This window comes from Ctenopharyngodon idella, chromosome 9, assembly GCF_019924925.1.
Source record: "Ctenopharyngodon idella isolate HZGC_01 chromosome 9, HZGC01, whole genome shotgun sequence".
NCBI lineage: Eukaryota > Metazoa > Chordata > Actinopteri > Cypriniformes > Xenocyprididae > Ctenopharyngodon > Ctenopharyngodon idella.
The window spans coordinates 12,358,189-12,385,071 of record NC_067228.1 but is presented as its reverse complement, the minus strand read 5'-3'; the positions used below and the strand labels follow the sequence as shown (position 1 = coordinate 12,385,071).

The following is a 26,883-nucleotide window of genomic DNA, read 5'->3' as shown; positions in this document are numbered from 1 at the left end:
TTGGAATACTGCCCTGTGGCCCAGTCTCCGAAGGGAGGGGATCATGCTCTGCTTCAGTATGGCACAGTACATGTTGGCATTCATTGTTTCCTCAATGAACTGTAGCTCCCCAGTGCCAGGAGCTCTCATGCAGCCCCAGACCATGAGACTCCCACCACCATGCTTGACTACAGGCAAAACACATTTGTCTTTGTACTCCTCACCTGGTTGCCGCCACACACGCTTGACACCATCTGAACCAAATAAGTTTATCTTGGTCTCATCAGACCACAGGACATGGTTCCAGTAATCCATGTCCTTAGTCTGCTTGTCTTCAGCAAACTGTTTGTGGGCTTTCTTGTGCATCATCTTTAGAAGAGGCTTCCTTCTGGGACGACAGCCATGCAGACCAATTTGATGCAGTGTGCGGCGTATGGTCTGAGCACTGACAGGCTGACCCCCCACCCCTTCAACCTCTGCAGCAATGCTGGCAGTACTCATACGTCTATTTTCCAAACACAACCTCTGGATATGACGCTGAGCACGTGCACTCAACTTCTTTGGTCGACCATGGCAAGGCCTGTTCTGAGTGGAACCTGTCCTGTTAAACTGCTGTATGGTCTTGGCCACCATGCTGCAGCTCAGTTTCAGGGTCTTGGCAATCTTCTTATAGCCTATGCCATCTTTATGTAGAGCAACAATTCTTTTTTTCAGATCCTCAGAGAGTTCTTTGCCATGAGGTGCCATGTTGAACTTCCAGTGACCAGTATGAGAGAGTGAAAGCGATAACACCAAATTTAACACACCTGCTCCCCGTTCACACCTGAGGCCTAGTAACACTAACGAGTCACATGACACCGGGGAGAGAAAATGGCTAATTGGGCCCAATTTGGACATTTTTACTTAGGGGTGTACTCACTTTTGTGGCCAGCGGTTTAGACATTAATGGCTGTGTGTTGAGTTATTTTGAGGGGACAGCAAATTTGCACTGTTACACAAGCTGCACACTCACTACTTTACATTGTAGCAAAGTGTAATTTCTTCAGTGTTGTCACATGAAAAGATATAATAAAATATTTACAAAAATGTGAGGGGTGTACTCACTTCTGTGAGATACTGTATGGAAAACTCTTGTTCATATATTTAAATTGCTAGGCATCCTTTCTCCATAACTTTCTTTTTAATTTCTTGATTTTGACATTGATCTGTTATAATTGCACACAGTGGAGCTGAATTTGTCAACACATCTCTTATTTTGGGAGGTAATAGCTGCACTGAATCACGGGCACCAGTTGTGCAAGTCTCTTTTATTCTCTATGATTCTGACATAATTCAGAACAGATTGAGATTAACTAATTCAACGCTGAGATACAGTTGGATTACCAGCAAAAGAAACAGGTGTTATCTGGGCTCAACTGTGTATTCTAATATTACTTTTCAGATTAAACACAGCAGTAAGCGTCTGATCTCTCTCAGGACTGACCCCTCACTTTGATCCACCCATCTTAGGTCAGCTCTCACTGACATCAACTAGAAAATAACTTCATTGTGTGGAATACCCAAGTATGTTATTGAACTTTTGTTACATCGTTTTGACACATCCCATGTATCACATAACATTTAAACATGTTATTCATTATCTGGATGTTTTTTCTGATCTTGTTGCTGAAGCTGATGTGACTTATAATTGATTTACATGTTTTATGTCCGGTTTCACAGACAAGGCTTAAGCCTAGTTCCAGACTAAAATGCATGTTTGAGCTGTTTTAACCAAAAGCAATGTTCACTGACATCTTAAAATATGTCAGTGCCATTGTTTTGTCCGTGTCTGTGAAACCAGGCCTTTGTGTGTTATTTGTCCATATAATAAGTGCAAAAATATTCTCCTTTTTATGCTAGGTTTATTTCTTGAAAATCAGAAACAAATGCTCCAATCCAGAGCTCTGTTTGTCACAGTAATCCAATCAAGTCCAATACAGAAAGTGATTTTTTTTTTTTTTTTCATATACATATACTTTTTTTTATATAAAGAGACTTGCTAGAAAGTTCATATATTGTGTTTGTGATTATTCCTTCAGTGGGTAGTCAAGGATACAAGTTGAGATGGAGCAGTGTAAGGAGAAAGAAAAACTTGCTTTGGTTTGTTACATCACCTTCCCAATAAGAAACAGTCATACCAAATACGGCCTTGGGTCTGTTTCTCATTTATGACTCTCTCACTCTTTTTTCTCCTCTTTGTGCTTTTTCCTTCTTCTCTCTGCAGAGGAAAGTAGGAGGCGTGGAAAAATTGGGTGGCTTTTCTCCAGGATTCTCTGAGTTGTGTGTTCTGTCCCAGGCTGGAGTGAGTGGCACTGCTCCTCTGGAGAGCACACAGTCAGCTCAACGGACGAGAGTCTCACAGCAAAGCTCTAGCACACAAGCTAATCAGCATCATCTCTGCCTGACCCATCAAGAACAGTTCATAGAAGGGAAATACCAGGAAGATAATGACCTAAGAGTTGTCTTTTTGCAGATATTTGAAATTCCATAGAAAGACTGCGGAATACAGCGCTCTGAATTCTGTATTCCAGAGGTAAGTGGCTTAATTGTGCAAATACATCTTTGTAAAAATGAGCATTTGAGTGCATGAGTGAGACTATGCAAGATGGTGTGGTTTTTAGTGTGGTTTGATGCATGCATTCTATAAATGTGCTAAAATCCATTTTACTAAAATCTGCCATGGTATACACCCTTTTTACCCTATAAAGTTTGGTTTGTTTGTATGGCTTTTCCAATGCACACAATTTGTAGGCAGTTTTACTTCTTAATTATAGTTTTAATGTTAAGAATTTTCTGGGTACAGTAAATTCCAAAGCTTTGGGAGAAAAAGGGATTTTTTCTTGCACCACAGGAAGAGGCATTGCAGAAGAGGCAAAGCAAAGTGCTCTGATAATAGAATACATGAGGAGGCGCTCTGTGCTATGGGTGTGTTAAGAGCGAGAACTTCAGCAGGAAAGTTTTTGAGACCACTGTTACAGTATGTAATCAAGTCTTTGTGATATGGTTGCTCATAACCTAATTGATTCTGTTGCTTAAAATCCACATTTTACTAGAAGGATGTTTTGTAGAATTATCTCCATAACAGTCTGGTTGAGATGTTATTCTGCTTTTTGTTTACAAAGATGATATCTATCATATCCGGATGAGGATAATGCTGATTATGAGGTTGTTTAACGGAAGCAAGAAGCAGAAAGGAAATCAGGAAGCTCTGTTGCACTTTTCTACCACTGTAGACACTATTCAGATTACACCTTCTGCCCAGGACTGTAAAGACAGGGTGATGTGAAACACTTTTTCCACTGTCCCTGCCAGATGGATAAAGAATGCTGGGAGAATTAGAGCTCAGACATTAAACTTAAGTGAAGCAGAACCAGATGTGGACCCTTGAAAACACCAGAAAAATTTGATTCATTACAGTTCTTTCCCACTGACATACATACAAATACATACATAATTGTCACACATGCACAGAACCACAGTAATATGCCCCGTTTAGGGGTAGATAAGGTATAAAGGTTTACCTTTGATAGAACTGTCCCAGTGAGAAGCTAAAGGTACAATTTTTGCACATTTTTTCCAGAAGTGTGGGCCTTGGCTATCCAGCTTTAAGAAAGACTGACATGGAGAGGCTGTTTTCCCCACTTGAACCACTAGAGGACAATATTGAGACATCTTGTTATACTAATTTGGCGCTTTGGCGTTCAGACTTAAGAGGGCAGGAATTGAATTATGTTCAAACATATGTTTTTCATCCATTACTGTTCGTTGGGCATTAAAACCTTGAAAATCTTTAATGAATGAGGCAGCAAAATTATGCTGTAAAATCCTGTAAGAGATTTACGTGATGTGAAAGTTCTCTTTTTGCGGTGTGCAGTTGCTCTTATTATGTTTATGCCTCTGATCCATAGTGTTTGTAATTAATTATATTTATTTGTTTATTTATTTCTTTATACAGTGACAACAATTCACATGCATATGCCAAGTTTTTCATACGGCTGTACTTGCACTTATTAGTTCTCAGACAAACCACTAGTTAGCACATGTAGGCCTAGTGCACATTATATTATATAGTGTAAATTTCCATCTAACACCATTGTGTGCTAAAGTTTGAAAATATTTTTTTATTATTCTGCATCCAAATGAACTAAATGTCAACCAAAAGAACTCACAAAGTAATCTTGTGTATGAACTTTTTTCTTTTTTTAGGTTAGCTGTGATATGTGTGTTTAGTCCGTTTTGTTCTGTTGGCATTGATTTAGCATTGATCATAAAGAAATTTATGTTGCAATTTATTTACATTTATTTTCTTAATTCATGTTTCTGGTCTTTTGTACACAATGAACGTTATATATATAATGTCTCAAATTCCTCTTGCTTTTCTACTCCTTCCCTGCAACAAACTGGCTCCTTTCTCATAACGCCCACTTCTCACTATCCAATCAGATCTCAAAGAAAATATAATTAAGTCCCTCCCTACATGTTTTCTTGTTGAATATCTTAATTATAGAAGTATAAATGTATTGTTAATAACACTTCATGATGATTTTAAAGAGTAGCCCAACATAATTACATTTCATTCTTTGTGTTGTAAAATGCCAGGTGAATTTAATGATTTATAATAAATTAATTCAAACTATGATTTAAAGGCATATTTAATTAGACATTGAATCAAATAAAACTGGAACGTTTGACTTGGGCCAAGAAATGATTTTTCCTCAGAACAAATTAAGCTGTCCCTCAGTGAGAAGATGGCTTTGGTCACTTGTTAACAGTGAAAAAAAAAAAAGAGAAAAAAAACTGTGAGAGCCTGTTAACATGCACAATTGTCTCTAAAAATAATATGTAGTATTCCTCAGGTTTTTTGCTTGTTCAGTCATATTTGCGTGTATGGTAACATGGCAACCAAAACTAATTAATTTGTATCGTGACTCAAGGCTTCCAAGTTCAGCAACTCTGGGAGTGATGTGATGGAAAGCATGTCATTTTCCTATAGTCCTCCAGTCTAAAAGTTTTTACAACAGTACCTTTCAGTATGATTCTGAGCTCAACAAGGAGGGGACATTCTGTGTCCTGACATCTGTCTGTCTGCATGTTATTGCATTTTTGTTTGTGTCCAGCACTCTAATGCTTTTTTTCTAAGTGTGGACCTCTTAGTGCTTTGTGGTTTTTACTGGCAAGTAAGGACAGTTGATGTGGGAAGAAATCCTTTTAAAATCCTGAAATTTGACAGCTGTGTGGATTTGGCTCATGGAGTGGAAACAGGTCACATAAATCTATCTGTGCTGCCAAAACTTTTCCTCTCCTCCTAAAAATAAGTGTAAACAGTTCTGAGGTATTTCAGAGAATGTTTGTGTCATATTTTATGAGAAAAGATGAGAACACAAACAACCCAATAAATGCCTATACTTAGAATATAGATTTTTTTGATACCTATAATTTGATAGCAAAACATTATCAAACTGTCCAAAGTTATGACAGAACGGTGGATGAACAACAGTCATATGTGTTAGTGCCACTGCAAGTGAGTACAAGTTCTGATATAAAGCGATGATGTGTGAGAGTAACAAAGCTTCAGAGGAGTATGGTGTAAATTCTTCTCAAAATCTAAAAAGCAGTTTTGTTGTCTTTTTTTCCAGCAGTCTATTCCGATGCTTTTGTGGACAATGGGGACGAACCGGTTGTTACTGTATGCCCTCTTGGGTATAATGGCTTTTGGTCTATTCCCAAAACTTGAAGCTCAGGATGGTAAGTTTAGTCCAGCAATTTTTTTATTTATTTATTTATTTTTTGTCTCTTCACCTTTCTTTAAGAAGTAATCTTCCAGTTATAGGTAAAAACATTTTAATGTTAATTTTACTGTGCTGCAGACAATACACGAGTAAAAAATTATAAAATAAATAATTAAATGTTTCCATTGATTGGAAAGAGCTTAAAATTAGATATTTTTTTTCTTTGCCAAGCAAATGGAATATTTGTTAAATATTCCATTTTATTACATCTATTTTTGCAACAGCAAGTAACAATAGGAGCATTACAGGTTGATTTTTAGAAGACCCCCATCAATGCTGGTCACTTGAATTAAAACTTTGAAATGTGTGGTTAAAGACAGTGAAGAGAAACATCTACAGTTTCAGTAAAGGGAGTTGAGCGCATATTTAATTTTAAATACTGTGAAGCCATTCAGAGTGGTGTGCTGTAGTGATCAAAAACAATTCAACAGATCACTGAATTTTAAGTTTACACCACTAATCCCGAAAGGTCTCAAGAGCTACTGTCAGCATCGGGAACGACCACAGCCAGTTAATATTGACTAAGGGTAATTCATGCAAATTTTTCCCAGAAATAACCAATTAACCATTCCCCCACACTGATAACATGACTAGTTTAGTCACATTTTCTGCATGCTGTGACTTAACTACAAAGAGACGTGAGATAATGGATTTTAAGTGTAAAAGAATTTCAAAACCACCAATATCCATCCAACTGTCTTTCTGTCTTTCATCATCCATTTACTAATTTATCCATCATTTCTGTACTAAATTCTTAAAAAATAAAAAAGTACATTCACTTCAAATTTGATGCCTAAATTCTTTAAAGTATGACAAGGTGTCACTGATTTATATCTTTTAGACTTTAGAAATCATCAGCAGCTGATGATGGCTAACCACCCAGCACAGCTTATGTCTTGAGAGCTTAATGTCTGATTCTTATGTGTGTGCTTACTGTCTTCACTGTGTAACCATATAAATAAAAAATGTTCCTCCACAGCTGATACAGTGATGAACCCATATGTTTTCATCTTTGAAGCATTCACTAAACAAAAGAGCATTTTTCACTTAATTCCAACATTAAAGACCCCATAATTCCAAATGAAAAGTTTTGTCCCTTTCCTTTTAGCCATCAATAATATTCTTCACTTTTAGCAGAACTGTATGCTTTTTAAATTTACAGTCTCACTCTTCTGGAAAATCAGGCGTAATGTATTAATGACTTGTCCTATACTTCTAATGTCCCTACCCCTAATATCACCTGCAACTGATTATCAAGCAGTAAATCCTGGCTCATGTCTGTGACATAACTAAAGATTATTGGCTATTTAAAAATGACCTTCAAGACCTTCAATACCATACCCTATATATCCTTTTTTTTTCTCAACAGGAATTATGTTATCACAAGAAATAAAACTGCTCATTGAGTGATTTCATGGAGTCTTTAATAATCAAATATGTGAAAAATGCCAGTACAGTTGAAAGAAGTAACAGTAAAAGTGATTTTAAAGAAGTCCAAAGATGAAACAGAAGGGTCATGACTGGTGCTGTTATCACTGAATACTGTAACATGAGTCTGCATGGTCTGACTGAACACAAGAAGATGGAAAAATTCAATTGCCCAGGCAGCCTTTAGAGGTGCCCTAACACATATACAGAAACTTTATAATGTACACACAACTACTCTAAATACACTGTAAATTAAAACCCAACAAAATAATTCTACACAATTTTAGAGTATGAAAATGAAAAAGTTGCAGAGCATCTTCCTTGGTTCAGCAGACATGCAGTATATTGTGTTTGTGTTGTGTTTTTATGATGGATTGTAATTATCCATGATTATGTTTTATGCTTGCACCCTTCCCCTGTCTCCCTCTTTCTGTTTTTTTTTTTAACCCACACTTTTTGCATTATTTTGTCTGTCTCTCTGTCCTCTCTCCACTTCTCCTTCAAAGCCCCTGGGCCAGCCGACCTTGTACTCTTAATTGACGGATCACAGAGCGTTGGAGCTGCCAACTTCCCCCTCATCAGTGATTTGGCTGTCCGAGTGATTGAGGGGCTTGCCGTGGGCAGGGATGCAATCCGTGTAGCCCTTGTGCTTTATGGTGACGATCCCGAGATTCAATTCAATCTCAATAGCTATGACAACAAAGAGAGCGTCCTCAGTGCTATCCGGGGACTTAAGTACCCTGGTGGGTATGAGGCAAATCTGGGGGCCGCCTTGGAGGAGGTGGCAGACAGTCTGTTGGGCCAAGATGCAGGAGGCAGGGCAGAGGAAGGGGTGCCCCAGGCACTGGTGATAATCAGTGCTGGGGAGTCCACTGATGATGTCAGTCAGGGCGAGAGGGCCCTAAAGCAGGCCAGTGTGTACACTTTTGGTATTGCTGTGGGTGATTCTGCTACTGCCCAACTGGAAGCTATTGCTACAGACAAAAGCTTTGTTCTGTCCGCTCCTGATGTCAGAACAGTGGCAAGCATGGGTGACCAGATACTGCCATACATTAATGGGGTCGCCCAGCGCACCATTGTGATTGAAACAGATTTCACAGAAGGTATGTAATTATCGTATGAGAGGGATTCCATAGAGAAACTGAAGAAAAGGAAATAATAGTAGTACATTATCATGGGCGTGGACATCTAATCAAGAAAAAAATATATATATTTTTAGGTGAAAGTGTAAAGGTTTTTGTGTTCCCCCCCCCCCCTCCAATTTTTCTTTCTTTATTTTAGTGACAACACTTATGTACCATATTTTGAGTACTGTAAACTCAATTGAGGCTAATTCATTTTCATAATTTTTACTACTTATATGATTTATAGATGTTAGCTTTATGGCAAGTAAAAATGGTGATAGTTAATACATTGTATCTGTAAAACAACATAAATTTTAAATGAATGATGAGTGCTAACTGCTCCATAGGTTACTTGATTTTTGTTTGAATTTGCAGAAGCTAAGCGGAATTGTTCTTTTTTTTTCCCCTTTTAGCCTTGGCTGTTGGGAAGAGAGATATAATTTTCCTCGTTGACAGTAGCATGGGTACCCTCGTAATCAATGCAGTGCGAGAATTCATCAGAAAGTTTATTGACACCATGCCAATTGGACCTGATCAGGTGCAGGTTGGAGTGGCCATGTTCTCCACCACCCCAAGATCAGAGATCAACCTCAACTCATTCAATTCAAAAGAATCACTAATCTCTGCTCTCGCAAAAATAAAACCCAAACCTTCGGTTGAAGTCAACATTGGTGCTGCCCTGGATTTTGTGAGAACCAACATGCTCAGAGCTGAGAGTGGGAGCCGCATTCAAGATCAAGTGCCACAGCTTGTCTTGCTCCTGACCAGTAAAAAATCTAAAGACGCTGTCCAACAGCCGGCTGAAGCTCTTCGTCAAATGGGTGTTCTTACTTTGGCTGCTGGCTCCAGAGCTGCTGATGAGGCTGAGCTCAGGCAAATAGCTTTTGATGAAAGTGTGGTTTTCATGCAGAAGGACTTCAGGATGTTGCTGCGCAACCCCAGAGAAATCATCTCCCCTCTCTCTACATTGTCTGGTGTTGTTGTGTCAGAGGATCCAACTGGTAATATTCTACAAACATTCTCATTTTGTTTATAAAAAATGCAGATTGTGTTGCTTATAAGTTATTAATTTAAATTAATTAGATAAATTAAATACTGTACAACTATATATCTTTTCTTATGCACTTTTGCCCATTGATTTTATCTTATACAAAGTGAGATTCTTGAACTTCATTTAAAAGGTATTTAGATATCTAAAATTGTGGTCATATAAAATCTTCTAGACCCAGTTGTGGATGTTACTACAGTCCGCACCCAAAGAGTTGTCCGAGACATTGTCTTCTTGGTGGACGGATCTAGCTATGTTGGAAGTAACTTTCAATCTGTGTTGGACTTCATAACTGGCGTGGTGAACAGACTAGATGTTCGACCTGAGCGAGTGCGCATTGGACTAATGCAGTTTGCAGAAGGGCAGAAAACTGAGTTTTATCTGAACTCTCACAACACCAAACAGGATGTTCTCTCTGCCATTGCTCAGCTGAGTTTGATGGGAGGACGTGCATTGAACACTGGTGCAGCCCTACAGTATGCCCTAGCCAACCACTTCCAGCCCGCAGCCGGGTCTCGTAGGAGACAGGGGATCCAGCAGGTACTGGTGCTAATAACAGGAGGACCATCTCAAGATGAAGTGAAGCAGGTTGCTGACCGTGTAGCTTTAGCGGGTGTTTTGACTTTTGCTGTTGGAGCTGGCCAAGTGGAAGAGAGTTTCCTGAAAACTACTGCATTTGTGGAAAGTTTGGCATACTACAGAAGTAATTTTGCTGACTTGTCAAGTGTTGTTGAAGAGATTATGACACCACTGATCACTGTTGTTGGGGAGACTGATACACCAGGTGAGCTGAATCATGCTGACATGACTTCATAAAAAATCTTTCACTTTCATTATTAAAGGGCCATTGCCCTAATGGTGGTCGTCCCAAATGTGGAAAAAACAACAACATTTAGTTTCTTATATTAATTCCATGTTAAAAGTGGAATGTGGCAAAAAATGGCATCTTCCAGTAGAACCTCTAAGAACATTTGCTAAAATGACAGTTCTCTGAAAAACTTGCCTGGAGCTTTGTTTTGTTGAATAATGTTTTAGTTACTAAATGAAGATGTGTAAAATGAATAATATAAAATAATTATATTAATATAACATAAAAAATAGGTGAGGTGATAAGTATCACTATAAAGTCTGAGAACACTGTTGTATTTGTTAACATAAACATATTACTTTTTGCACCTCTCTGTTTTTTAACACTTTCATTGTTTCGCTTTTGTATTCAGAAATGTACAATGTAACTTCTATGATGTAGATATTTAAGCATTTTATAGTATTTCATTAATATATATATTTTTTTTTTTTTAAATCTTTCACAGAGATTGCGACACCAGTCCCCTCTGGTGGAGAAAGGGATGTTGCATTCTTGATCGATGGTTCTGATGATGTCAGAGGTGACTTTCCCTACATCCGTGACTTCATTTCCAAAGTCATTGAGCCTCTGGATATAGGCATCAATAAAGTACGAGTTTCTGTGGTCCAGCATAGTGAGAGACCTAGTCCTAACTTCTACCTGAACACCTACCAAACCAAAGATGAGGTGCTAAGAGCTGTAAATGGACTCACTCTGGCAGGTGGCAGAAGTTTGAATACTGGTGCTGCCTTGACTTTCATGAAAAACACTATCTTGTCAGCAGCATATGGCAGTCGAGCTGGCGAAAATGTTCCCCAATTTTTGATCGTTTTGACGGGGGGAAGATCAAGAGATAGTGTCAGAGAACCTGCGGTAGCCCTAAAGACTGGGGGAGTTGTACCTTTTGGTGTTGGAGTGAAAAATGCAGACCCTAAACAGATTGAGGCCATCTCTCACAATCCATCATTTGCTTTCAATGTGAAGGAATTCAGCCAGCTCAACACGGTTCAGGAAAGGCTCAAGAACTATGTGAACCTTCCAGATCAAGAACTGAAGGTCTTTCTAGAGAAAGGTAAGAACATTTTAGATTTGTATTTTGCTGTGGCCTTCTATATGCTGGTGCTTTATTTATTTATTTATTTATTTGTGCTGTGGTGTGCTGTTCTTTGTTTCTAAATATTTCTCATTGGTGTACTGTATCTTAGTTGATGCCAAAGATGTTGCAAAATATATTGTGTTCCTTTGGATGGTTCTGATGGTACTAAAAGTGGATTTGGTGCAGTGTGTGATTTTGTTCAAAGAGTTGTTGAGAAACTTAATGTGGAGGAGAGCAGATACAGAGTATCTGTGGTTCAGTACAGTGACAATCCAGTGGTTGACTTCTATGTTAAGACTCCTGAAAGGTCCTGAAACACAAAGGTGGACAACTAGCTAACACTGGTGCAGCCCTCCAGTTTGTGAGGCACCAGGTTTTCACTTCTTTATCTGGGAGTAGATGACTTCATGAAATTCCTCAAATACAAATATTGTTGAGTAGCAGACCATCTAGTGATGAAATAATAGGACCTGCCATGGCCCTGAAAGATCTTGAAATAGTGATAGTGAGCATTGGTGTGAAAAATGCAGATCTAAATGACCTGAAAACTGTGTCAATCCAGTCTCAATTCACACATTATATTGATCGATTTGATGACATTCCTTCAGTAGAGCCACATATTGTTTCATATTTCAAGAATATTCCAAAAGAATCTAGAATTCCTAAAACAGAAGTTCTAGACTCAGCTGGTTAGAACTTTCACTATAAGCAATAAATAAACAATTATTTAGGCATTGAGTCTGCTACAAGCCTTAAATGTAAATGTCATATAAATCGCTATATAGGTTGAGGTTTTAGGATGTGTGGAACTGAAAATTCCTTTTTACTTAAATCTTTCTTCTTAGGTATTTTCTCTTGTCTTCCATGTCTTTAGTTGACATCTTTTGCACATAAAGATGTTCATTCCATGGGAGTATTTTTGAACTACACTTGCAAAAGCTTTTTCTTATTCAACGCTGTTCACATCCTGACCCACAAAATAATTTTTGAGGGGACGATGTCAATGGTATTCTTTGATTTACTTGCATATATTTTGCTCTTGTACTCTTTTAAAGCTTTTGCTATTCAATTTATACATTGAATGATTCAGATGTGTTCCAATATCCTTTTTCTTTTTCTTTTCTTGGTAACTTGACTGATCCAGGAATTAACAAACGGGATATAGTTTTTCTCCTTGATGGCTCAGATGACTCCAGAAATGGACTTCTTGCCATCCGTGAATTTATTCGGAGAATGGCAGAGGATCTTGACATTGACCAGGACATTGTTCGAGTTGCTGTAATACAGTACAGTGAAGATGCTTTGCCTCATTTCCTACTTAATACTTACAATAGTAAGAAAGCTGTAATTTATGCCATTAATGGCCTCACAGCAAAAGGTGGAAGAAACCTAAATACTGGGGCAGCGCTAAAGTATGTCAGGGACCATGTTTTCACTACTGCTTCTGGAAGTAGACATCAGCTAGGAGTCCCTCAGCTGTTGGTTTTTATGACTGGTGGAGGGTCCAGTGATGATGTGGCAGGTCCTGCTGAAGATCTCAAAAAATTTGGAGTTCTCTCCATTGCCATTGGAATAAAGAATGCTGTAGAGGCAGAGCTCCAAAGCATAGCATTTTCACCTAGATTTCTTTTTAATCTTCCAGTCTTTGGTGAACTTTTACATATACAGCCCGATATCCTCTCCTTTATCAAATCCAAAATGGAAATAGAACCCCCTACTATCATTGGTAAGAATAACTACACTTGGCATTTTCCTCAAATTCAAGCTTTTTCTTATGACTTTAAGCATTTGATAGTTTGGACATGAAAATCTACTTTCTCTTCACTAAACTGCTCACTTTAACCATGAGGCCATTTATTGATTGATTCAGCTTTTTAACATATGTTAAAGACTGGCAATTAATGGCCTTTGCCACTAAATATTTACTTTTTTTCCCTGTTCTGTTCATCTTTTGCTTTTTCCATCAGAGAACTTTCATGTTTTTCCACTGGTCCTCTCAACCATGGAAAAGTCTTACTACTTGCGGAGATTCCTCTTCATTTTAAGCTCTTGTTTGAGCCAATGATTTCTTAATCATTGTTGGTGTTTCATCAATAGCAACTCCTTGTTCTTACTTTTTCTATTTTAGTTGCTTTATTGATCTTATTCTGAGTGTGAAAATACACTAGTGATATTCTCTCATAATGGATTTTTTGTTTCAGATATTGTCAGCATATTCTTAAAGACAGAACAGAAATATGGCAAAGTGTATTTGGAATGTAAATTTGATTAAAATTGTTGTTCACATTTGAATTTTTATTGTTAATACCATGGAAAATATTACTGTGTGTTGATGTTTTGTCTTACACTTTTTATATAAGTTAAGGGCATTTTACTAAAGCCATTTAATTTTCATCCCAGTTGAATTGGATACAGCTCAAAGAGACATTGTCTTTATCTTGGATGGGTCTGATGACACCAGGGACGCGTTTAAACAAATGTGTCAGTTTGTTCAAAGAGTGGTGGACAAACTCAATATCGGGCTCAGTGGAGACAGAGTGTCTTTAGTCCAATACAGCAGAGAGCCACAAGTTCATTTTTACCTGAACACACATGCCACAAAGCAAGAAGTTCTCAATTCAATTGAGAATCTGCAACACCAGGGAGGAAGTCCCCTCAACACAGGAAGAGCCCTTGATTATACAAAAAAGAACATATTCATTGCCTCTTCTGGGAGCAGACTCCTGAATGGGGTTCCTCAGATTCTTGTGCTTGTGACTGGAGGAAGGTCTCAGGATGATGTTAGAGCTCCAGCTGCTGCTCTGAAACAGGACCAAATTGTACTGTTCAGTATTGGCAATCAAAATGCCGACGTTATTCAACTCCAGGCAATCTCGCATACCCCTGGTCATACTCTTACTGTTCCTCAGTTTGATGACCTTCAAACCATTGAGCAGAAGCTTCTATCATATGTAAAAAGAGTTCCTCGTCAGCCCAGGAGGCTTCCACCAACTACAACAGGTAAGGATAAAATATCTGTTTTTCTTTTGTTGTTGTTGTTGTTGTTGTGTTTTCGTGGTTGATTTAAAGGTGATATGGACTAGTGACATAACTATATGTATATTTATGCTCCATTGCAACAGATGCTGAAAAAAGAGATATTGTTTTTTTAATCGATGCCTCGGATGGCACAAAGGGAAGTTTCTTAGGAATTCAAAACTTTGTTCAGACCCTGGTTCAGAAACTGAATGTGGCACCAAATAAAGATCGCATTTCATTGGTCCAGTACAGTGATGATGCAGCTTTTGATTTTCTTTTGAATACACATTCATTATCAGATGATGTTATAAATCATGTGAAACGTCTAATTCATAAAGGAGGAAGCCTGCGTCACACTGGGGCAGCCTTACAGTATGTAAAAGACAACCTGTTTACTGCTGCTGCAGGGAGTAGACATTTGGAGGGTGTGCCACAGTTTCTAATTCTGCTGAGTTCTGGAAGGTCTAATGATGACATACGTGGTCCAGTCAAAGCTCTGAAAGACATTGGTGTCATTTCATTAAGTATTGGCACCACAAATGCTGATACACTTGAGTTACAAACAATATCCCATCAACCAAACTACTTTTTCATTTCTGAATTTGAGAACATTCTTGATGTTCAAAAGAATATCTTAGCATTAATAAAAGGGGTATCTTCCCAGCGGCTACCAACAATGACTTCTCAGGTCTCTGGTAAGAGATTTCTTTAATTTACAAATGTATGTGTGTACACCAGCCACTGACAGCAGTGTTTTATGTATTATAGGACATGATAGCATAAAGAATGCCTTTGTACATTCTTACATCTTTTTTAATTCAGTGTAAACACATGATCTAGTGTTGTAGATTGTGCTATTAAAATCCTATATTATAGTAAATCTCATTTCTTTATTACAGACTCTGTTAAAAGGGATGTTGCATTTCTTATTGATGGCTCTGATGATTCTAAAATTGGTTTTGAGGCAATTCGCAGTTTTATCCAGAGGGTAATTGAGAGTCTAAATGTGGAGGAAGATTTGGATAGGGTGGCGGTTGTTCAGTACAGTCGGGATCCCACAGCTAATTTTTATCTCAGCTCATACTCAACCAAAAAAGAGGTACTAAATTCCATACGTTCTATGAGGCACAAAAGTGGAAGGCCACTGAACACTGGAGCTGCTCTACTGTTTATTAAAGAAAATATATTTACACCATCCTCTGGAAGCAGAAGTCATGAGGGTGTACCTCAGATTCTGTACTTATTTAGTGGTGGTAGATCTGGTGATGATGTCAGAACCATTTCACAGAATTTAAGAGAAAACAATATAAAAGTCTTTACAATTGGCACAAGAAATGCTGATACACTTGAATTACAGACAATGTCTTCAACACCAGCCTATGCTTTCTCTGTTCCTGACTTCACCTCCATCAACAGAATTTTCCAAAGAGTTGCCTCTGTTTTGATAAGTGGGGATGAAATACCTGAGGAATTTCCAACTCCTGAGGGTAAGAATTCTAATAACTGATATCTTTTCTTGAATATGCTGTTATGTTAAATGAAGAAGAGACTTACAGATGCAGATAGATTAGCTACTACTATGTACTGTAATTCTGGCTTCTATAGAGTTGTTGTTTAAATACGTTTGTCTTTCCTTCATGGAAATTTTCTTCCCTTTATTTATTTTAGGACAGGCTTTGGATGCAGGAAGAAATATTGTGTTTCTTATTGACGGATCTGATGATGCTAGTGATAGATTCACAGCTATACGAGAATTTGTGGCAAGTTTGGCAGAAACATTTGATGTTGGTCCAGAAAAAGATCGAATTGCTGTTGTGCAGTTCAGTAATACTGCAGCAACAAGCTTTAATCTCAGTACACACTCATCCTCTTCTGAGGTGGCAGATGCTGTACGCAACCTCAAACCAAAAGGAGGAAGGCCACAATATATTGGCCAGGCTCTACAATTTGTTAAAGACAATATTTTTACCCCTAGAATTGTAAGTCAGCAAATGGACAGTGTTAGCCAAAATCTTGTGCTTGTGGCTGGTGGCAGATCAAGAGATTCTCCTCGTGGACCAGCTAATGCACTAAAGAGTATGGGAGTAGCCATTTTTGCTATTGGGTCAAGGCTGACAGATCCCATTGAAATGGAAGCCATTTCTTCTCAGACAGATTATGCTATGGCTGTTTATGATTTTCATGACTTAAAAAATGTCCATCAAAGCCTGCTGACAAAACTTATGGGTGTAAGTCAAAAAGGAGACACTAAAGTTGATGGTAAGAATTTAAAATAATACATGATAAAACTTGATTTGAAGAAGTTTATAGAAGTTCTAAAAATACATGTTAAGAATACAGGTTTATAGGCCTGTGGTTTTTATTCCTGGTCCTGGGGACCCACTGCTCTGCACATTTTGTATGTCTCCTTTATTTAGAGAGACATACAAATAGTGCAGATTGGTGGTTCCCATGCAGGACCAGGATTGAAAACCACTGATATTGGCTGATTATTTCAAGTTTCTGCTATTCTGAATACTTTAAATCTCTCTAATCCTATAATTATTGCAATTCTAGGTATAGGATTTAAAAGGGATATTGCTTTTCTTGTGGATGGTTCGGACAGTACAAGAAGAGGATTTCCAGAAATACGTGATTTTCTGTACAATATTATCACAAATCTTAATGTGGGAATTGATAATGATAGAATCTCAATAATTCAATACAGCAATGTGGCTGTGGCAAATTTTTATTTAAATTCATTCTTAAGAAAGGAAGATGTATTGAATGCAGTAAAAGTGCTTAGCCATAAAGGTGGAAGGCCCTTAAACACAGGATCTGCCCTTCGATACGTAAAGGAAAATATCTTTATAAGTGCCTCAGGGAGCAGGCACAAAGAAGGCATCCCTCAAATATTAATTCTTCTGACAAGTGGAAAATCCAGAGACAGCATTTCTGAAGCAGCCTTTGCTCTTAAAAAAACTGGGGTATTAATATATGGAATAGGAGGAAAGTACTCAGACTCTGATGAATTACATACAGTTTCTTCTGAAAATAATGTGCTCTCATTGGCTGACTTCAGTGAATTACCAAAAATCCAGGTACAGCTACTGGAAGCAATGAAAGCCAATCCAAATTACAACAAAAAGGAATTGATAGGTAAGTGTAATACTGCCTCCTTTTAAATAATGAGTGAAATGATTTGGTAACACTTTACAATACAGGTGCAATAAAATGCATTAATTCATACTTAAATGCACAGATAATCCTGAGTAAATGTATGACTCATGAAGAACTGTAAGTAATACCACTGGAGGCAAGTCTTGAAGAACCCAAACACAGCTTTATTTAACTTAAAACATGATCAAACAAAACAAAGACCTTTCATGGCTTGGCAAAACAAGAAACAAGAACATAACCTTACCCACAGTGGTACTAGACCAAGAACAAGGCAAACATGAGGGCTTAAATACACAAGGACTAATCACAAACAAGGAACACCTGTGCACAAACAAGACAATGAACCAAAAGGTGTGTTCAACATCGGCTGCGGCTGGATGCAACCGATCGGCGAGAGTAGCCGCGTGCAGGCAGGGAGGAGCTGAAAATGGAGACGTGAAGTCGGTCACTTTCTGCTTCCCGTAGTGACACTCGTGCTGCGTTTGCATACTTTATCACAGCTGAAGTGAAATAAATGCAATATTTGACTAATACACAGATGTTTCAGAGACATCTTCATTCAATACTTTATGTACTACTTACAGCGTCTGTTTTTACAAGAGTAAAATTCAATATAAGCATATATTATTTGAATACAAATGTACTGGGGTCTACGTTTTTATCAGTTTTATTTTGATAAACATGACACAATATAACATCGCAACTACATGAAAAGAGCTTTAACTGTTATAAAAGTACAGATTTGTGAACATTAGTGGAATTGAAGATGTAAAAATAAACACGAAACACACGTGATCGTTGTCACGCGGTGAATCCGGTTAATCGTGGAACAGCTGTGTCTTCATCAGAGCTTGTGCAGCTGCTCTTGAGAAACTGCACTGGCTGACTCAGACGGCTGCTCTCGAATCTCTCTCGCGGTACTTTGAAGTCATACGTCACAGTCACATGGCGTCGGCGCTGTCTCAAGTTGGACAAAATTTCTTACCGGCATGCATTACTTCAAGTCAGCCGCCGATCGGTCTGTGCAGCACTGCAAGTCGAACAAGCCTAATAAGAACGTGACAACAGAACACATGACAAAGGGAGCACATGGCAGGATCACATAACTAGAACATGACAAACAAAGGTGTGTTCGACATTGGCTGTGGCTGGATGTAACCGATCGGCGAGAGTAGCCGCGTGCAGGCGGGGAGAATCTAAAAATGGAGACATGAAGTCAGACACTTTCTGCTTCCTGTAGTGACATTCACACTGCGTTTGCATAATTTATCACAGCTGAAGTGAAATAAATGCAATATTTGACTAATACACAGATGTTTCAGAGACATTTTCATTCAATGCTTTATGTACTGCTTACAGCATCTGTTTTTACAAGAATAAAGATCAACATAAGCATATATTATTTAAAGTGCCCCTATTATGGATTTTTGAAAATTACCTTTCATGTAGTCTGTAACATAGCTCTAAGTGAATAAAAACATCCTGCAAAGTTTTAAATCTGAAAGTGCACCATATATAAAGTTAATGTCTCTCAAAAGTAAGAGTCGACTCAGAGTCAATTAAACGAGTCATTTGTACACCGAATCCCAAGCTGTTTCGTTGTGACGTCACAACGAAACATTAGCATATTGCCCGCCCACTTATTGCGTGCACAGATGCCAGGGAAAATTTATTTTTTCAACAGTACCACAGCAGTACAATCTTTTGCTTTGTTCCCGTCATTTTACTGACAACTGCTTCTCAAACCTCAGGGAGTTTAACGCAGGATTTACAAAACGCTTGGTCTTAAAATATCAATGTCCAGTTTATTTGGACCAGCTTGCTCCTCTGAATTGCAACCTGTAAATATGATTAATAATTTATGTTTATATTTTATAGCGATCGTTCAAAATTTTGTATGTTATGTTGTGTAATGTATACCAGTCTGTCTCCTGCTAACCGGCTAACTCACGTTTCTGTAGTTCTGCTATTCAAATGTGGGTCCAATATTTTCTAAAATTGTGTCGATTAATGCAGCTTGTCTGTCTTATTACTTGGAGTAATGATGACTTTTGTTTACAAAGTCTAATGCATTATAAGCTATTCACGTTTTTTGTGCAGGGCTAACTTGGGAGTTTAAGACATACAAAACAAACAGTTTTTTTTCCTCTGCGCTTTTATTATTACAGTAGAGTGGAGCTCTATCTGTCTTGTAATAGGATGTTAAGATGCTAGTCCGAGCTAACTAGTTGAAGTATTCTCTCTGTAAACAGTAAACACTCATTGTAATGTCAAACAATGATATAGCAATTTTTCTTTGTTAATAGTTATAATGAAAAAGTCTGTACATATCTGGCCTAAATGTTTATCTTATGTTAGAGGTTTTATAACATGACGCTGCTATCACGTCTTATAAATAAGTAGGTGACACTTACCATATAGAACCATTGTACTCCAGTTGTGAACGTGAATCAGTTTCTGGTTGATCGAGTACTTCAGACGTTTCATCGTTGGACTTGGGCTTGAATTGATACGGTAAAATTGATGCTATCTTTTCTGTCCATACATTGTATACAATGTCTTGTGAATTGATAGCTGTCATTCAGTTATAGCAATGGGCGCGCGGTGCACGCAGTAGACCAATCACAAAGGATTGTGCCATCTGACCAATCAGAGCATTGTTGGCTCATGGAAAGGAGGGGTTTAGAAAGACTGATTCACTGAACTGCTTCAAACGAATTGTTTACCAATCTTTGGTGAACTGAGGTGAAATTAAATATATTGTGAGAAAACGAAAGTGTTTTTTGACCTTGCATGCATGTAAACCTGTTGTTGGAGACTCCCAAAACAATATTAGGAACCTTGAAAAAGGCATAATAGGGGCACTTTAAATACCAATGTAGTGGGGTCTACATGACAAGTAGTGGGGTCTGTGCAGCGCTGCTTGAAGTTGAACAAGCCTCAAGGGAAGCACATGGAAAACAGGAACATGAAACATGACTAAACTTCAAAATTAAGACATGAAACATGAACATGAAAACAAAACCAAAGATAGACGTGATGAACTAAGCCATTCATTAATGATTGCCACATCAACAACTAATAAATAATCTGATTGATAGATTAAGCCATATATGAATTGTTATTAATTAAATGTGTCATCATGGATTAATTTCCTATCATCAGTTAGTATTAGTGTGTTATGTGGTCGAAGCCATGAATTTCAACTTTCAGCCATCTGATTCATAGATTTAGTCATATATGAATTGCTGTTAATTAAATTTGTCATCACGGATAAATTCCTACTAACTAACTGCTGCTGGGGATTTTTCATATTGTTCTTCATTGTGCTGAGTTATGAGTCATGAGTTAATAGTCATAGAAATCATTAAAAAGTGATTCATTGAAAACAGATGTTTTATGCAGAAATGCAGCAATGTATTATTATTATTATTAAGTTTTTTAAATTTGGCTATTATTATATGATATATTTCAAGAATAGCAATTAAACATTTGTATTTCTACTAAAGAACAATAATTAAATTAAAACAATAATTTTCAACTACAAAATAATTCTTAATAATATGTATTGTATTGCATTGCGCTCCCCTATTTCAGTGTTCAATGTTTGTTTCATAGGCGAGGGTGATAGAAAGAGGAGAGATGTTGTCTTCCTGTTGGATGGATCAGATGGAACTAGGAATGGGTTCCCAGCAATGAAAGAATTTGTGCAAAGAATGGTGGAGAAATTGGAAGTAGCTGAGAACAGAGATCGCGTTTCTGTGGTCCAGTACAGCAGAGACCCAGAGGCCCATTTCTATCTGAACACGTACACGACAAAGGAAGAAGTTCTTGACAGTGTCAGAGGTCTGCGGCACAAAGGAGGCAGACCCCTCTACACGGGGGCAGCGCTCCAGTACGTCAGAGACAATGTTTTTACTGCCTCCTCCGGCAGCAGACGGCTGGAGGGTGTGCCGCAGATACTGGTTTTGCTTAGCGGGGAAAGGTCATTTGACAGTGTTGAGGCAGCAGCCTCTTCTCTGAAAAAGCTTGGCGTCTTGACCTTTGGAATAGGATCGAGGGGCTCTGATAGCAGAGAATTGCAGAGAATTTCATACGACCCCAATTATGCTCTGTCCGTGTCCGACTTCAGCGAGCTTCCAAATGTCCAAGAGCAGCTGCTGGCCTCTGTCCAGGCTGTTTCAATTCCCATCACTCCAACTACACCGACTGTAACCGGTATGTGCATGGCAGAACTTTACGATACGCCGTGTCTTGTCTTTCTACTTGATGTCCCAACTTTTTTTCACGCACAGCTTAGACGGTTAATGAGGTGATGAACTGATGTGTCATTATGAAGGTTATCGACATTTACGCGGTGTTAATGATGCTGTTTTCCCCTCCCCCTAGCTGATTATGTCGCACCCAGAAAGGACGTAGTGTTTCTGCTGGACGGTTCAGATGGCACTAGGAATTCATTCCCAGCAATGCGTGATTTTGTGCAAAGAGTAGTGGAGCAATTCAACATAGAGCCAACCAGAGACCGTGTTTCTGTGGTGCAGTACAGTAGAGACGCCGAGGTCCATTTCTATCTGAACAGCTACACGACAAAGGAAGACGTTCTCGACCGTGTCAGAGGTCTGAGACACAAAGGAGGTAGACCCCTCTACACGGGGGCAGCTCTCCAGTACGTCAGAGACAATGTCTTTACTGCCTCCTCCGGCAGCAGACGGTTGGAGGGTGTGCCGCAGGTACTGATCCTGCTTAACGGGGGAAGGTCATTGGACAGTGTTGATGCAGCAGCCTCCTCTCTGAAAGAGCTTGGCGTCTTGACCTTTGGAATAGGATCGAGGGGCTCTGATAGCAGAGAACTGCAGAGAATCTCATACGACCCCAATTATGCTCTTTCCGTGTCCGACTTCAGTGAGCTTCCAAATGTCCAAGAGCAGCTGCTGGCCTCTGTCCAGGCTGTTGCGATGCCCATCACTCCAACTACCCCGACTCTCACCGGTATGTGCATGGCAGAACTTTACGAGAGCTAGCTCACAGCCTGTGCTTTGTTGATCTTCCTAAGTAGTTGCGAGCAGTGGGACCATTACCCACAGCTTAGGTAGTCGATGAGGTGGTTAAACTAATGTGACATTCTAAAGATGTTTTCAAATGACCTGGTGTTAATGACGCTGTTTTCTTTCCCTAGCTGATGATGCCGTACCCAGAAAGGACGTAGTGTTTCTGCTGGACGGTTCAGATGGCACTAGAAATACATTCCCAGCGATGCGTGAATTTGTGCAAAGAGTAGTGGAGCAATTCAACATAGAGGCAAACAGAGACCGTGTTTCTGTGGTGCAGTACAGTAGAGACGCGGAGGTCAATTTCTATCTGAATACCTACTCAACAAAAGGGGAGATCCTGAACACTGTCAGAGGTCTGAGGCATAGAGGAGGGAGACCCCTCAACACAGGGGCAGCTCTCCAGTACGTGAGGGACAGTGTCTTCACTGCCTCTGCGGGGAGTAGAAAGCAAGAGGGTGTCCCTCAGATTCTTATCCTCCTCAGTGGAGGACGGTCAAGCGATAACATAGATGCACCTGCCTCTGCCCTGAAAGAGAGGGGAATCTTGATTTTTGGCATTGGCACCAGAAATTCGAGCAGAGAGGTGCAGAGAATTGCCAACGATCCTACCTATGCACAGTCCATCAATGAATTCTCTGATCTTCCCAGTGTCCAGCAGCAGTTTATCAGCTCCCTCAACAATGTGCTTGTACAAGTCAAGCCAACGACACCTACTGTGGCGGGTAAGACAGATTCCCACACGTCTCTTGAAAACGGCACACTGAGCCCTCCTTGCAAAGCGTGCCGCAGACACTAAACGGTTTATGTTAGCAATGCAAATTAGCCTAAGAAGCCATGGGTTTGAACTCTTCGGGGTGTTAAGCAGTGCTGAGTTTTAAAGTGTTTGTTTGTTTGCTCGTTCGTCAGTTTTAGGCACAGTTTTTGTCTTTTGATGAAAATATCCTTTAAGTTATACACCTCATTTTGTCATGTTGTATTCATTAGGTATAGGCAGCTCTACTCTGACCAAAATGAGATTCTATTTTAGCACACACAGTAATAACATTTGACCGTTAGATTGGCTGTAAAATAGCTGAAAGGATAGGAGAGTTGTTTCCCTTTTGTAGTTGCCGAGTAGGGCACGCGTACGCCCCGCAGGCAATATCAGATACCCAGGGCTCACGTGACTTTGTGTTCCATTCCATTACCCATAGCTGAGCGAAGGATGGCTAGGAGGGATGTAGTGTTCCTGCTGGATGGTTCAGATGGCACAAGGAGCTCTTTCCCTGCAATGCGTGACTTTGTTGAGAGGATGGTGGAGAGACTGAATGTGTCTGAGAACAGAGACCGTGTGTCTGTGGTCCAGTACAGCAGAGATCCAGAGGCCCATTTCTATCTTAACACATACTCAAGAAAGGAGGACGTGCTTGACACGCTCAGGGGTCTGAGGCACAAAGGAGGGAGACCCCTCAACACAGGGGCAGCTCTGCAGTACGTGAGGGACAATGTCTTCACTGCCTCCGCTGGAAGCAGACTTGTAGAAGGTGTGCCTCAGTTACTGATTCTGCTGAGTGGTGGAAGGTCATTTGATAATGTTGACACACCAGCCTCATCCCTGAAGGAGCTGGGAGTGCTTATCTTTGGGATAGGGTCAAGGAGCTCAGACAGCGGGGAACTCCAGAAGATCTCCCATGAGCCTAGTTATGCACTCTCAGTGAGTGACTTCGCTGACCTTCCCAGTGTCCAACAGCAGCTTTTCACCAACATTAACACGGTCTTTGTAGAGGCCACGCCTATCACTACCACAACGATAGGTAAGAAAAAGCCAAACCGGCTTCCTGTAATTCCTCCCATTTTAATATGGTTATAGAGACATGTGCCGTATTGTTCCTCTAGTTCTAATGAGTTGCAGAAGGAAATGTATTTCTTCCTGAAGAGTAAAACTTAATGGAAAGTGACACGATATCGAAAACACAAAAAGCATGATTGAGCACCAAGTGTGTAATACAGTGTGTTTTTTTTTTTTTTCTCTCTCTCTCCTTACAATGTCCCCCACCTGATCCATGAATGTCTGTTTCTTAGCTGAGGGCCGTAGACAGAGGAGAGATGTTGTCTTCCTGCTGGATGGATCAGATGGCACTAGGAATGGGTTCCCAGCAATGAAAGAATTTGTGCAAAGAATGGTGGAGAAATTGGAAGTAGCTGAGAACAGAGATCGCGTTTCTGTGGTCCAGTACAGCAGAGACCCAGAGGCCCATTTCTATCTGAACACGTACACGACAAAGGAAGAAGTTCTTGACAGTGTCAGAGGTCTGCGGCACAAAGGAGGCAGACCCCTCTACACGGGGGCAGCGCTCCAGTACGTCAGAGACAATGTTTTTACTGCCTCCTCCGGCAGCAGACGGCTGGAGGGTGTGCCGCAGATACTGGTTTTGCTTAGCGGGGAAAGGTCATTTGACAGTGTTGAGGCAGCAGCCTCTTCTCTGAAAAAGCTTGGCGTCTTGACCTTTGGAATAGGATCGAGGGGCTCTGATAGCAGAGAATTGCAGAGAATTTCATACGACCCCAATTATGCTCTGTCCGTGTCCGACTTCAGCGAGCTTCCAAATGTCCAAGAGCAGCTGCTGGCCTCTGTCCAGGCTGTTTCAATTCCCATCACTCCAACTACACCGACTGTAACCGGTATGTGCATGGCAGAACTTTACGATACGCCGTGTCTTGTCTTTCTACTTGATGTCCCAACTTTTTTTCACGCACAGCTTAGACGGTTAATGAGGTGATGAACTGATGTGTCATTATGAAGGTTATCGACATTTACGCGGTGTTAATGATGCTGTTTTCCCCTCCCCCTAGCTGATTATGTCGCACCCAGAAAGGACGTAGTGTTTCTGCTGGACGGTTCAGATGGCACTAGGAATTCATTCCCAGCAATGCGTGATTTTGTGCAAAGAGTAGTGGAGCAATTCAACATAGAGCCAACCAGAGACCGTGTTTCTGTGGTGCAGTACAGTAGAGACGCCGAGGTCCATTTCTATCTGAACAGCTACACGACAAAGGAAGACGTTCTCGACCGTGTCAGAGGTCTGAGACACAAAGGAGGTAGACCCCTCTACACGGGGGCAGCTCTCCAGTACGTCAGAGACAATGTCTTTACTGCCTCCTCCGGCAGCAGACGGTTGGAGGGTGTGCCGCAGGTACTGATCCTGCTTAACGGGGGAAGGTCATTGGACAGTGTTGATGCAGCAGCCTCCTCTCTGAAAGAGCTTGGCGTCTTGACCTTTGGAATAGGATCGAGGGGCTCTGATAGCAGAGAACTGCAGAGAATCTCATACGACCCCAATTATGCTCTTTCCGTGTCCGACTTCAGTGAGCTTCCAAATGTCCAAGAGCAGCTGCTGGCCTCTGTCCAGGCTGTTGCGATGCCCATCACTCCAACTACCCCGACTCTCACCGGTATGTGCATGGCAGAACTTTACGAGAGCTAGCTCACAGCCTGTGCTTTGTTGATCTTCCTAAGTAGTTGCGAGCAGTGGGACCATTACCCACAGCTTAGGTAGTCGATGAGGTGGTTAAACTAATGTGACATTCTAAAGATGTTTTCAAATGACCTGGTGTTAATGACGCTGTTTTCTTTCCCTAGCTGATGATGCCGTACCCAGAAAGGACGTAGTGTTTCTGCTGGACGGTTCAGATGGCACTAGAAATACATTCCCAGCGATGCGTGAATTTGTGCAAAGAGTAGTGGAGCAATTCAACATAGAGGCAAACAGAGACCGTGTTTCTGTGGTGCAGTACAGTAGAGACGCGGAGGTCAATTTCTATCTGAATACCTACTCAACAAAAGGGGAGATCCTGAACACTGTCAGAGGTCTGAGGCATAGAGGAGGGAGACCCCTCAACACAGGGGCAGCTCTCCAGTACGTGAGGGACAGTGTCTTCACTGCCTCTGCGGGGAGTAGAAAGCAAGAGGGTGTCCCTCAGATTCTTATCCTCCTCAGTGGAGGACGGTCAAGCGATAACATAGATGCACCTGCCTCTGCCCTGAAAGAGAGGGGAATCTTGATTTTTGGCATTGGCACCAGAAATTCGAGCAGAGAGGTGCAGAGAATTGCCAACGATCCTACCTATGCACAGTCCATCAATGAATTCTCTGATCTTCCCAGTGTCCAGCAGCAGTTTATCAGCTCCCTCAACAATGTGCTTGTACAAGTCAAGCCAACGACACCTACTGTGGCGGGTAAGACAGATTCCCACACGTCTCTTGAAAACGGCACACTGAGCCCTCCTTGCAAAGCGTGCCGCAGACACTAAACGGTTTATGTTAGC

At 40.1% G+C, this 26,883-nt stretch overlaps 3 protein-coding genes across 3 annotated transcripts in view; all 3 read left to right on the top strand.

Annotated features, from left to right (window-relative positions):
- Positions 1-1,813: 1,813 nt before the first annotated feature.
- LOC127518594 (collagen alpha-3(VI) chain-like) lies at positions 1,814-22,683 on the top strand. Its single transcript, XM_051905467.1, has 14 exons — positions 1,814-2,551; positions 5,655-5,763; positions 7,742-8,338; positions 8,773-9,360; positions 9,583-10,191; positions 10,721-11,326; positions 12,495-13,076; positions 13,751-14,350; positions 14,473-15,063; positions 15,268-15,855; positions 16,037-16,627; positions 16,925-17,506; positions 21,146-21,745; positions 21,917-22,683. The coding sequence occupies exons 2-14, from the start codon at positions 5,667-5,669 to the stop codon at positions 22,546-22,548; spliced, it is 7,263 nt and encodes a 2,420-aa protein (XP_051761427.1). The 5' UTR covers positions 1,814-2,551; positions 5,655-5,666; the 3' UTR covers positions 22,549-22,683.
- On the top strand, positions 22,628-26,177 carry LOC127518598 (collagen alpha-3(VI) chain-like). Its single transcript, XM_051905510.1, has 4 exons — positions 22,628-23,300; positions 23,772-24,371; positions 24,640-25,239; positions 25,411-26,177. Exons 1-4 carry the CDS (start codon positions 22,781-22,783, stop codon positions 26,040-26,042), a joined length of 2,352 nt encoding a protein of 783 aa, XP_051761470.1. The 5' UTR covers positions 22,628-22,780; the 3' UTR covers positions 26,043-26,177.
- Positions 26,122-26,883, top strand: part of col6a3 (collagen, type VI, alpha 3) — a 74,036-nt gene continuing 73,274 nt past the window's right edge. Inside the window, exon 1 of the mRNA XM_051905466.1 lies at positions 26,122-26,794. Coding sequence (XP_051761426.1) covers positions 26,275-26,794 — 520 coding nt within the window. The 5' untranslated portion in view covers positions 26,122-26,274. The remainder of the gene's footprint in view (positions 26,795-26,883) is intronic.

Bases quoted from the DNA above. Each gene is read 5' to 3' on its own strand.
- LOC127518594 (XM_051905467.1), top strand. From the start codon at position 5,667: ATGCTTTTGTGGACAATGGGGACGAACCGGTTGTTACTGTATGCCCTC. The intron at 14,351-14,472 runs GTAAGGATAAAA...CCATTGCAACAG, and splicing joins GCTTCCACCAACTACAACAG to ATGCTGAAAAAAGAGATATT. The intron at 15,856-16,036 runs GTAAGAATTCTA...TATTTATTTTAG, and splicing joins GGAATTTCCAACTCCTGAGG to GACAGGCTTTGGATGCAGGA.
- LOC127518598 (XM_051905510.1), top strand. From the start codon at position 22,781: ATGCGTGAATTTGTGCAAAGAGTAGTGGAGCAATTCAACATAGAGGCA. The intron at 23,301-23,771 runs GTAAGACAGATT...CATTACCCATAG, and splicing joins AACGACACCTACTGTGGCGG to CTGAGCGAAGGATGGCTAGG. The intron at 24,372-24,639 runs GTAAGAAAAAGC...TCTGTTTCTTAG, and splicing joins TATCACTACCACAACGATAG to CTGAGGGCCGTAGACAGAGG.